The sequence below is a fragment of the Tachysurus vachellii genome, chromosome 19 (genome assembly GCF_030014155.1).
Source record: "Tachysurus vachellii isolate PV-2020 chromosome 19, HZAU_Pvac_v1, whole genome shotgun sequence".
Taxonomy (NCBI): Eukaryota; Metazoa; Chordata; class Actinopteri; order Siluriformes; family Bagridae; genus Tachysurus; species Tachysurus vachellii.
Window position 1 is genome coordinate 20,225,467 of NC_083478.1, and position 12,500 is coordinate 20,237,966.

General features: G+C 41.0%; 2 protein-coding genes across 2 annotated transcripts in view; one reads left to right on the forward strand and one right to left on the reverse strand.

The window, feature by feature from the left end:
• Positions 1-6,053, forward strand: part of gmeb2 (glucocorticoid modulatory element binding protein 2) — an 8,799-nt gene extending 2,746 nt beyond the window's left edge. The window contains exons 4-10 of the mRNA XM_060894480.1: positions 1-109; positions 1,783-1,886; positions 3,527-3,681; positions 3,896-3,967; positions 4,563-4,700; positions 4,821-4,943; positions 5,155-6,053. The exon at positions 1-109 is cut by the window's left edge and continues 16 nt beyond it. Coding sequence (XP_060750463.1) covers positions 1-109; positions 1,783-1,886; positions 3,527-3,681; positions 3,896-3,967; positions 4,563-4,700; positions 4,821-4,943; positions 5,155-5,741 — 1,288 coding nt within the window. The 3' untranslated portion in view covers positions 5,742-6,053. The remainder of the gene's footprint in view (positions 110-1,782; positions 1,887-3,526; positions 3,682-3,895; positions 3,968-4,562; positions 4,701-4,820; positions 4,944-5,154) is intronic.
• A 3,109-nt stretch (positions 6,054-9,162) lies between these two features.
• The window catches only part of pdyn (prodynorphin), a 3,348-nt gene continuing 10 nt past the window's right edge, over positions 9,163-12,500 (reverse strand). The window contains exons 1-3 of the mRNA XM_060894148.1: positions 12,380-12,500; positions 11,582-11,718; positions 9,163-10,017 (exon numbers count right to left, since the gene is read on the reverse strand). The exon at positions 12,380-12,500 is cut by the window's right edge and continues 10 nt beyond it. Of these exons, the coding sequence (XP_060750131.1) occupies positions 9,415-10,017; positions 11,582-11,698 (720 nt within the window). The 5' untranslated portion in view covers positions 11,699-11,718; positions 12,380-12,500 and the 3' untranslated portion in view covers positions 9,163-9,414. The remainder of the gene's footprint in view (positions 10,018-11,581; positions 11,719-12,379) is intronic.

Consider the following 12,500-nt stretch of genomic DNA (forward strand, 5'->3'; position numbering starts at 1 on the left):
CGTGGACGTAGAGACGGACATCCTTTATCAAATAACCTGCGGAGACAGCAAGGCCGACCTGGTGTGGAAAAAATTCGTCTGCCCCGGCATCAACGTCAAGTGTGTGCAGGTGAACGAGTCACGCGCTCACGTCTCAACACGACGTCACTCCGACGACACCAGAAGGTTTCAGGAGGTTTTATGAGGACTGTAGAGCATTTATTAAACTTCAGTGAACCATCGTAATGTTCGCTGTAACAAGCACAGACGTGTGTCACATTTCGTGTCAACACAACACTGAATTCTTCAATCTGATTGGTCAGAAGGCGTTGATGAATTTACTGTAATAACATTTGCTTCAAGTGCTTTTAAGATGATGATGATCAACCTTGAAGTCGATTATTTTCCTAAACAAGCCCGTCCCGTGGTGTTTTATTCCCCTTACAGTACAGTCATTTTCCAACAGTTACCATTATTATTGTTAAAAATTGTAAATGAATTGTAAAATATAAATTGTTCTAAAGCTCATGATAAGATGATGAAGCTCACAAGATGAAGAACCTTTCCCATTTTGTGGATGAAGAAATCTCTAACAGTTCCAATACTGCAGGGATGTCAAACTCAGAGTCACAGTGGGCCAAAATATAAAACTGAGATAAAGTCACGGGTCAAACTGAATATTTATTGAAAAATGAACCGCAACTGATTTGTAATGTTTTACCTTTTTAATATGGAAACAAACTTTAGTTTTGCTTGAACACAGGATTTGGAACAACCAGAGCTTGATATTCCAAACACATAAGAAATTAAATTAGAAATAAAAGACACATCAATGGTGTTCTTTTCTTATTTAAATAAATAAAATAAATGATGCCTCTCACCGGATCATTTTAAGTTCCTTTTTGAAGTGGATCTTTTTTAAAACCAACAACAAAACAACCAAAAATAATCATTTCATTCGATGAAAATCCAACTTTTCGACTAGTGTCTTCTTATGTTATATTCTTTGGTTACAGACACGTTAGCTCCGTTAGCACACAAGACAAACAGGTCTGTCCTTTATATTCGTGAACAGATAATCTGCCTCCCACCTGTCTTGAAAGCTCTTATTGTCCATCTTTCGTTTGACCATTTTTTGTGGAGGGTGGAGTTAACTTGCCCGATGTGACTGTAGCACGGTTGTTAACGACTGTCAACAGAGAATGGGGGCGCCTGCTGTTCGTGACTACGCGTCAATACAGTGGCAAGACATTCTGGGATTTGTAGTTTTATCGGAGCATGCGGCTAGCCAGCTGTAATGCACGTTTGATATGATCCCGCGGGCCAAATATAATTACACCTGAGTTTGACACCCCTGCATTACGGTATCTAACATGTCCGAAACAACACAATTGTGTTTTCCAAAGAAATAAGTGAGTGTGCGAAAGTTTGTACAGCGTTCATTTATGTGTATTTATTTATTTTACTAGTTGTAGGAGATCCTAATCCTGACCTGAGCACGAGCTGTCGTATGGATTATGTTAGTGATGGAAGTGAAATCAGATATATTTCTTTTCTGAGCTTTATAGTGTTTTGCGTGTTTCTGAGTGTTTTGCTTTGTCGTGAGATCGAAAGCCTTTAAGAGCAGAGTGTTTTGTCTTGTCGCTCGCTTGCTCAGGATAAATAAGACCTCTTTCTCAGCTTACATGACAAGTTGTGCTGGATCTTGACCATGACCGTTGAAATTGCAATTTTGTGTCATGCTGCGGGACGACGAGAAGCTCATAAACCCTCCTCATCTCCTCGAAATGCTTTATGTTCCAGTTCAACAATCACCTGATCAGTCCAAAGGAGTTTGTTTACCTGGCTGGAAAATCCACTCTGAAAGACTGGAAGAGAGCGATACGGCTCAACGGCACCATGTTAAGGTGCGTTACTCTGATGGCGAAGCAACACAGCCGACCAAACGAACTCGTTTCTCTTCTAAACAAGCGCGATACGGACGTCCGCGATCCGTTACTGTGTAGAAAATATACCGGACTTTAAGTTGTACATAAAAGAGAAGCAACTTACAGGAAAGTTTTTTAGGTGAACAATTTAAAATGAAGGATTCAATCGATTCTTAGTCACCGCATAATTCTTTAATCGTTTCTTGATACAATTTTTTTATGGGTAGTAACGAAGACTTTGTATGGACAGGGGTAGTGTTAATTTCGTCAGACGAGACGAGACGAAATATGTTCGTCAACAACCTTTTTATTTCATGACTAAAACGAGACGATGACGAGACTGCACCACTGTCCAAAAACGCTGACTAAGACTAAATTAACATTATTGTTGACGAAAAAAGACGAGATGAAAATGTTTTGTATAAAATAAAAACTAAGATAAAATCTCTCTTCATTTTCGTCTACAATCGTCTCTGCTTTTTCATCAGCTGTTACGCCTTTAAAATATTCACAACGAGATCGCGGCTTCGCGCTGTTTAGTGTGTGCGTAGAAACAATTCGTCCACACGCTGCTCAAAAAAAAACTCCTGAGCGCAAGTCCACCCCTGGTCTAGTCAGGCTTTTTGTGTTAAATGATATTTCCTGTCACTGCGCAGGGTCTTTTATTGTACATGACAGCTTATGTCCCGATGACCGGTCTCTGCATTACGATTAAAAGCAGTATCAATAAAGTAAAAAATGTGATGTGCGGTCAAGTTCGAGTGAAACAGATGTGAGAAACACTTTTTTACTGAAATGTTTATCAGTAATAATCTCAGTAATAATGTGTTATTTTAAAAAAAGACTACAATTTTTTGACTAAAACTAGACTAAAATGACGAGACTTTTAGTCGACTAAAACTTGACTAACAAAAAAAGGATATGTGAATGACTAAATATGACTAAAACTAACAAGGACATTTGGCACAAGACTAAGACTAAGATTAAATTAAAAATAGGTGACGAAATTAACACAAGACAGGGGTGCACAAACTTTTAACTAGCAGTGCACATACAAGCATTAAAAGCAACCATTTTTAAGCCAACGTAACATTTTATTTATGAGAATAAAACGTAATGTTTTTTTTAAAAAACATCTTCTTGGGAATGACCACGAAACCCGTAATCACCTGTTCGTTAGACTCAGATCATACAGTAGTAGCGATAAATAATTATTCTATCACCAGCTTTTCTTTTTCTTTCTCTCAAAATGAGTAAGACAGAAGAATAAGAATTTGAAATAAATCACTGTTTATGTGGCAAAACCTTATGATATCTGACCATCGCAAGGCTCCGACACTTCAGACTCGTCTTCTCGTCGTAGCAGCAATTCTATTTTTCGAAGCTAAATAAGACAAAAGCGAGTTATTAGTATAGAAACGATGTCGTTTTAAGACGCGATTCGATGCAGAAAACGGTTCGGTCCGATTCAGAACAGAAACAGCGAACACTTTTTGAGGAAGTGTTTAGATCCTAGTTAACGAGGTACAGAAACCGAGCAGTGTTTTTGTTTGTTTTCCCTCCTAACCAATGGCTCTGTTACTCATTCACTCCTGACTCCTAGCTTTTCTGTCCTGTAGGAAGATCATGGACTCTGGTGAGCTGGACTTCTTCCAGCACTCGAAGCTGTGCTCCAACACGTGCCGCAGCACCAAGATCGACCTGGTGGGGACGCGAGCACCTCTCAGCGGCCAGGCGTCCACCGAGACCACGACCGCTCCGTCTTCTGCCGACGGTATCGTTACGTTGCGCACACGTCTAAGTTTCATGCAGGTTTTATCCAGTTATGTAAATGTAAATGCACCTGCTTCCTGTCGTACACATGGTTACATCCTGTAAACACTACAGTGAGACATTCATATGAACATCTTTTATGATGACCGCCTGGTACTGTGAGTGTCCGTGTTCACTGAAGTATTGTTAATAACGTGTGTTTAATGTTTAAACAGTAAATGGATCTCCAGCCACATTTACAACAGAAACGTCAGAAGAAAGCACAGAGTGGGTCACGGCTATAGGAGGTGAGCGAACGATTCGATTCAATGCCTAAAGTTCTGTATTGACCTGCACACATTTCTACAGCGAAACTCTTACTATTCGGATCGTATTAGATTTCCAGTGAAATCTTTCATGCAATCTCTCGCCATTAACGCACGTCGTCTTTACGTGATTTATAATCAGGCTGATCGTTATTAATAGGTCACGTGACTATACAGACACGTTTAAATGGAAACTCCTTCAGTTTAAAGGCGGTGAAATATGGAGTCCCTCAAGGGTCAGTTTTAGGACCGATGCCGCAGTATACACGCTTCGCTTGGGCAACATCGTTAGAAGGCATGGGATTAGTTTCCATTGTTATGCTGACGATAACGCAGTTATTATAAATATTATAAATAAAACATGTCTGTATGCTGGGAAACCAGTAATGTACCAGAAACCCAAAGAAAGCATCACTTCTCTGATCTCTGCTTTTAAACGTCATGTACGTTTCTCTGTTCCGCATTTCAAAACATCCCGTGAAAGACGATACAATAGAAAAGAGTGACTGCTTCCTGGAGCCTTTCGGTACTGAAGAAAACACTTCAACATCTGATCACAGCTTCTGTTTGTTCTCAGAGGACACCATGACGTTCTGGAAAGGTCTGAAGGATGCCGGCCTGCTGGAGGACATCGTGGAGGACCTGCAGAAAGAGATGGAGGAGATCCTCAAAGGCCTGGAAGAACGCATCAACGAACCACCGCTGCAGGTCAAAGGTCAGTGGGGATATCGTCAGAAATGTTTCCTTCTCTCTGTTTTGTGACATCTGACGTGTAACTCCTCGGATCAGTTCACACATCCACGTTAACATACAAGCGTCACGTTTGTGTATATAGATGCTGCGCTGCTGAACAATATCGTTCAGAACTTTGGGATGCTGGACCTGGTGAAGAAAGTGCTGGCCAGCCACAAGAGTGAAATGGATCGCTGCAGGGAACAGTACACTCAGAGTTTAGCAGGTGAGTGCTGTGTGTGTGTCTGCGTACGCCGCAGTTATGACGTGCAGATGACCTCCACATGCAGTAGAACATGAGCGAATCTGTAATCGTTGTAGATCAGAAACATTCCGGACTTACAGCCCAAAACCTTCCAGGCTGACGGGGTGCCAAAACTTATGGTTCACGTGATTTCTTGACTTCTGACCACTTTTCTTTTGTGCGGCTGCTGTAGCTCTGGAGCGCCAGTGTGACGAACACCGCAAACGTGCCAAGGAACTGAAGAGCAAATCCCAGCACCTCAACAACGTCCTCATGAACCTGACCCCTGTAGCCACTCCCCCAGCTCCCAAGCGCCCCCGCCTCACCCGTGCCGTTTCCGGACCCGCCTCCGTGATGGCTCCACCCGCTCAGCCCACCCAGTTTACCCTGCCCATCACCCAGCTCACAGGCATCCCATTAGACAAAATCTTATCAAATGTGGGAGGCTCCGCCCCTAATCAGTCCCCCTTTATAGGGAGTTACACAGTCCTGACATCTCCAGGAGGAGCAGAACTGCAGCCTGACACGTCCAATCTCACCGTGCTGAGCTCAGATGTAGCAGGAGGCTCCGCTATCGTTAAAGTGCTCAGTCCCATTCAGCTGCTCACGCTGCCCGCTCTGGGAGCCGGAGCCACGCTGCAGAACCTGACAGCACCAGCAGGGGGCAGCACCTTCGTGGCCTTGCCGGTTAGTGCCGCTGCAGTGGAGACACTGGGAGCTCATGCAGAAGAGACGAGAGCAGAGGGCAACACTGAACAGCAAACCAAAGACAAGCAATAGAAAGATTTATAGATTTATTAGATGTTTTGTGTGTGTGTGTTTTTATGTTTGTGTGTGTGTTATTTTTGGACACGTTTCATGTCTTACACATTTCTTCAGTCTCACGTCAGCTTGCTAAAACTATTTTGTTTAAATGTATTTTCTTTATTTTTCTAGTCACATGATGGCTACCTACCAGTCCAGGATGGTGAGGGTTTAATATGGAGAGAGTAAAAGTGCCACATATTAAAACTAAAAAAAAAAAAAAAAAAGCAAAATAAAGCGACAAATCCAAACAATTATCTTGAATTAATCAGACCCAATCCTCCTCTGCATCAGACCCAACGCATCAGACCCAATCCTCCTCTGAATCAGACCCAATGCATCAAACCCAATCCTCCTCTGCATCAGACCCAATGCATCAGATCCAATCCTCCTCTGAATCAGACCCAATGCATCAGACCCAATCCTCCTCTGTATGGCCAGACCCAACGCATCAGACCCAACGCATCAGACACAATGCATCAGACCCAATCCTCTGTATGGCCAGACCCAATGCATCAGACCCAATGCATCAGACCCAATCCTCCTCTGTATGTGATGTGGTCCCATGTTTCTTCACTTCTCCCTTCAACAACAAATTCCTATTTACTATTAATTCATAAAACAAATGAAAACAAAACGAGTAAATAATTATTTCATTACTGTTCTGTTTAAGGTACATTTTTTTGTTGTTTTATTCTGTTGCTTTCTTTGAGCAGGAAAATAATCACTGTGGTTGATTTTGGTGTGTTTGTGTTCATGTGTATGTTTATTACTCAGCTGTTACTATTAACACTTTGTGTTAATAATCAGTGTTATTTCATACCTTTCCTCTGATAAAAGGATTTCATGAAAACCTGGTGTGTGTGTGTGTGTGTGTGTGTGTGTGTGTGTGTGTGTGTGTGTGTGTGTGTGTGTGTGTGTGTGTGTGTGTGTGTTTCTGGAAATAAAGGTTGTGTTCTTGGAAAAGCATCAAACGTTTTTTAAGTACGTGTAAAGGTGAGGAAAAGAAAAATGATAATAATAATGAGCTCAATTTTGCCTAAAGGAGGAGATGAACTCTCACTCACTCACTCATTTTCTACCGCTTATCCGAACTACCTCACGGGGAGCCTGTGCCTATCTCAGGCGTCATCGGGCATCAAGGCAGGATACACCCTGGACGGAGTGCCAACCCATCACAGGGCACACACACACACACACTCTCATTCACTCACGCAATCACACACTATGGACAATTTTCCAGAGATGCCAATCAACCTACCATGCATGTCTTTGGACCGGGGGAGGAAACCGGAGTACCCGGAGGAAACCCCCGAGGCACGGGGAGAACATGCAAACTCCACACACACAAGGTGGAGGTGGGAAACGAACCCCCAACCCTGGAGGTGTGAGGCGAACGTGCTAACCACTAAGCCACTGTGCCTCCGGAGATGAACACTTTGACATGTAATTTAGATTTTAGTGCTTGGCAAATAATTGCACCATACGTACCCTGGCCACTTTAATAGGAACACACGCAATTATCCAATTAGCCAATTGGAGGGGGCGGAGCATAAAGCCCAAGAGCTTTAGTTAATGTTCACATCAAAACCTCATAGTGAGGAAAAAATATCTGAACTCAGTGTCTTTGACTGGAGGATCTGGAGGAATTTTCACGTACAACAGGATTCAGAGTTTATACACGATAGATGACGCAAAAAACAAATCCTGTCGTGAGGACGGAAACACTACTGATACGAGAGGTTAGAGGAGAAAGGCCAAGCAGTCAGGGAGGTTCTAGTACGTGTTAAACGTGTCTAGAGTTGACTGCATGTACTCTGTCTTTCTGTGGTATGTATTATTAGTTTCACTGTACAGTTTTATGAGGTGTGTGTGTGTGTGTGTGTGTGTGTGTGGTGAGTTATAGCCTTATTTAACCGAAAAGCCCAAAGGAAGATTTGTAGCAGTCATAAGTGATAAAACATACAGTGCACAGGAGAAGAAAAGATCAGAAGATGCTTTACACATCACTAAGCTCCGTCATTGTGTAGTTTGGGTTTCTATAAATGCTGTGTGCGTTTCCTGTGTATATTTATTACACAACTATAACTCACATTAAGGTGTGTAGAAAGAGATCAAAATGCACTACTAGTACATAGTCTTTCAGTGTAATTCATGTGTGTCCATGCTTTTATCTGTGAGTGCTGGTGCTCTTCTTGACACTCATGCGCACACACACTTTTCAAGCATTAGGATCCGCTATCGATCGTTTCCCATCTTCAGAAGAACACGGACACTCAGATGTGTGATTTCTTAGTCAGAGCTTTATGAGCATCACCAGCAGGCACCTTGAAGAACATGTCGGAATATGAATGCGAATAAAAGGTCGTTGTGAAGGTTAATCAGATTTACAGCACACGAATTTGCAGGTATGCAAATCAGGAATCGTCATCGTCATTATCTAACCGATTCTGATCCTGATGAAGGTTTTTACATTCAGGGCATTAAATCCAAGCTGGTAGAAATGTTACTGCTAATAAAAGCACCCAGGAAAGTAACATGGTCAATATCTTGACGCTTTGTAAAAGGTTTACATCTAGAGCTCTTAAGGGGTCTCTGGTGGTCTTCAGTTTTTAAAAGTAAGTGTGTGTGTGAGTGTGTGTGTGCGTTTATGGTGTCAGGATGGACTCTGGATCCAGCACCAATCTGCCGAAGACAGAGCACTTTTGAAAATATATAAATATAAATATATATCACCTCCTTTTGTTCGTCTAACAAACATTACTGAGAAAAAAAACAATTAGAAAGTGATGAACTGTTGAAAGGAGATTTTTTTATGATGAAAGTGTAATCAATGTTCATTAAGGACTCCTTAAAGAAGGATAATTTATTTATTTGTCTGTTTGTTTATTTATATGGGGTTTGTTTATTTACATGGGCATGTGGTAGCCTAGTGGTTAATGTTTTGGGCTACCAATCGGAAGGTTGTGAGTTCAATCCCAGGTCCACCAAGCTGCCACTGCTGGACCCCTGAGCGAGGCCCTTAACCCTCAATTGCTCAGCTGTACAAAAATGTACAGCGTCTGCTAAATGATGTAAATGTCAAAATATATTTGTCTGTTTGTTTGTTTGTTTATTTATTTATTTATTTATTTAACTGGCTGACAAAGAACAGTATCAGGTGTCTTTTGTGGGAAAACTGAAAACTTTAGTATTTTACATAGAGTTACATTAAGATTGTGCTAAAACACTCCAATACATATTGTTATACATATTGTATATATACAGTTTACGTTTGTACGCTTTAAACTTCTGTTGTTAAACTGCAAGTGGCACAAACCTTTCCGTTTATTTCTTTTATTTTTTACTTCAATCAAAATGTCTTTTTTTTTAATATCTTCCGAAGTGAAACAAAGTCTGGCGAATCAAAGGTCTCTCCCTTTATTGTGATTTCAAAACAAGCATTAAAATACAGCACGCATGGGATTTGTTTAAACCTAACAGAAACATGGCGGAGTTTTAACACACACGTGCTGTAAAGAGCGGGTTGTACAGTGGATTTGGGCTCCACGCGTTTAGCAGCATATTTTTTGGCTAGTACAACAAAAAGTCATGAGGCTTCATGAGCCGGTTATAAGTTCAGCTACTTTTTCATTCTTTACAAAACACTTTAAAGACCAAATTCGTCGTATGACGAAGGCTCCTCGTCGGAACGCACGGAAATTTTGAAATGACGTCGTAAAAAGCCGCCATATCTCTTCTGGTTGTCCCAGTTTAATTTAGGACGGATTCTTCTCATGAAGCCTCCGTATCTTTTCTGCAGCTCCTGTTGGCCGGTTTCTTCTTCAGACTCACTTCTTTTGGGGACGAATTTTCGCCGGAAGCCACCATAACGTTTCACCTCGTTCAGCGGAAACGAACTGTCGTAAAGTCCCAGTTCATTCTCTGAACGTTCCCAGTCTCCGGTCCCAGTTCGTTCTTCACCTTCGACCTCCTCGGTCAGCTCGGGTGTGTTTCTCTCCATCACTTTTAAAATGGCGTCGCCGTATTTCTTTGCCAGTGACCCCTTTTCTACAGCGTTCTCCCTCCAGGGTGAAATAAGCAGGTTTTTTTTGTTTTTCTCGATCCTTTTTATGAATCCTCCATAACGCTTGACCGGATTGGACACCGTCGGATCCTGTAGATCGTCCTCGGGTCGATCCCGTAAGATCTTCTCGCACCGATTCAGCTCGCTGCTGGACGTCAGCGTCCCGTCGCACTCTAAAGTACAGGTCTGATCGAGGGGGAAAAAACATGGGAAAGGACAAGATGCGTAAGAAATAAAACAATCCCAAAGTTTATTTTATTTTCCTATAACAGAAGGAAACAAATGTGTTTTTTGTTTGTTTGTTTGTTTGTTTGTTTGATTGCCATGTTATTGAGAACCTCTCTATTCTGAAGACTTCCTCTACCTGGAAAAAAAAAGTTCTGACACTGGAGACTCCTCCCATATTCAATTCAGTTCAATTCAAGTTTATTTCTATAGCGCTTTTTACAATTGACTTTGTCTCAAAGCAGCTTTACGGAACATAAACATAGAACAGAAGGTTATTATAAAGAATAATATAAAGATTAATATAATACAAAAATTCAAGATTAATATTAGATATATTTAAATGTGTTTGTATTTATCCCCAATGAACAAGTCTGAGGTGACTCAGGCAGCAGTGGGGAGGAAAAACTCCCTTAGATGGTAAAGGAAGAAACCTTGATAGGAACCAGAATCAAAGGGGAACCTCATCCTCATATGGGTAACCTCATCCTCATGTGATTATATGACATTAAAAAAAAAGAAAACTGCACCATTCACATTTTCTCTTAGTGAATCTGCTTATTTTGAACCTTCGGTCATGTAGACCGCCTGCCATACTCATGATAGAGACTTAAGCGGTTTTGTACGTCGCTCTGGATAAGGGCGTCTGTCAAATGCCTCGAAATGTAAATGTGAATGCCGTACGAGTCCATACGAATGAATCCCTGTGAACAAGTCGTTACTATAGAAACGATAACATATTATAAAGTGCACATTAGTATAACCTACGCTTGGAGCTGCAGTTGAAGAAAATTACTCAGAACCTCCTGAACAGTTCAATTCAAGACCTCCTCCGGCACGGATGTTTCTTTCAAAATCCTATATTGTGTATCTGTTCAGTCTAAAGTGAATGTAGCGTACTTTTAAAGACGATTAAATTCGATATTCTATTCGATTTTATACAATTACTAGGCTCCATGCATGTTTCCAGGTAAGACATACAGATTAAAGGTTTAAAAGGTGTACTTTTCAACAACGGGATGGTTTGGTGCCATTTCTCCTGACAGGGTGTGTATTGAAAGGGTTTATGCGTGAAAGAGGTTTCTGAGTAAGAGGAAGTAACTAAAGGACAAATATGTGTACTCATGGATGACACTTTAGTGTGCATGTAAATCTACCATTAAAGTTCATACTAACATCTGATTTTTATTATTATTACACATACAATTACATCATTAAATATTTTTGTGAAACGTATAAAGTGTTTTTACTCAGAAATACCAAGATTCACATTTGATCTGTAACCGAATTTTACACTCGTTAAAAGAAAAAAACATGTAAACGATCTCATTAGGTTTAATTGGTTTCCTGCTTCACGCGCTGTCCATGGTGCTGAAATTCATAACAATTCATAATCGTAACAAATACTTTTATGTTTTTTTCTTTTGGTTTGTTTTTAAGTCAAAATCGTCCTGTTTTTTTTTCCCTTCTCTCCACCATATAAAAGCTCAGCAACATGTGGTTTGACGCAGCAGAAGGATCTTACCAGCAGGTTGAGCGGTGAGTCGGAGATCTGCAGGGCGCATTTGAGACACTGTTCAGAGCAGCCAGCCCAGGATAAAGAGGGCAAACTGAGCATCAACACCAACACATACCACTCCATCTTTAGTTCTCCTGAAGATCCTGTGTAGAAGAGAAGGATATTTGGAAAAGAAACACGCAGTGTAGTTAGAAATCCTGATTATCTTCTGATCTCAGGGCTATTAGCACGTCAGTTTAATTAGTGTTGATGAATGAATTAAGGTAGACACGTGACAAAACCGTGGCATAGTGTGCACCACGGTGGACACGTGAGACGCGTAGTGTGCGTCATTGTTCTACGTTTTTAAATAACGCACAAGACGGACTATAATCTTGGGCGGAAAATGGTACTAAAATATTCCTTGGTTTCTGCGTTTGTGGCACGAATGTTTTAGTGTGTATCTCATTACACAAAGGTGTATCTAAGTTACCTATAAAGCTTTACTTAATAATGTACGTTCTATCCAAATTTCCGGGAAAGGATAGAAGATGCGCCTTCTGTGCCATGTTGTCTTTTCTAACAAGGAAAACCGATTTGCGTCTTTATCTAAAAATCGAATCTCCAATGCGTTGACTAAAATGTTTGCAGTCTTATTGCACTTGGACGTCATTCAGCACTACTTTCTAGTTTATTAGATTTTAGATCATAGTAATAGTAATAAACGGAAGACCCGAATGTTGTTCTGAAATGAAGTGGTACAGTATATTCTGATCAAATTAGTCTAAACGTATTAGACAAAAAGAAGCGAATAAGGAGCATTACCTGCTTTGTTCACTCTCTTGTTTTTCTCCAAGTGCTGATGCAAATCCTAGGTAATGAAATGAAACAGTTAGTGAGTAGTTCACCTTCCTCTGCAGACTCTCCTCTCCTGCGCTCTCCTCTT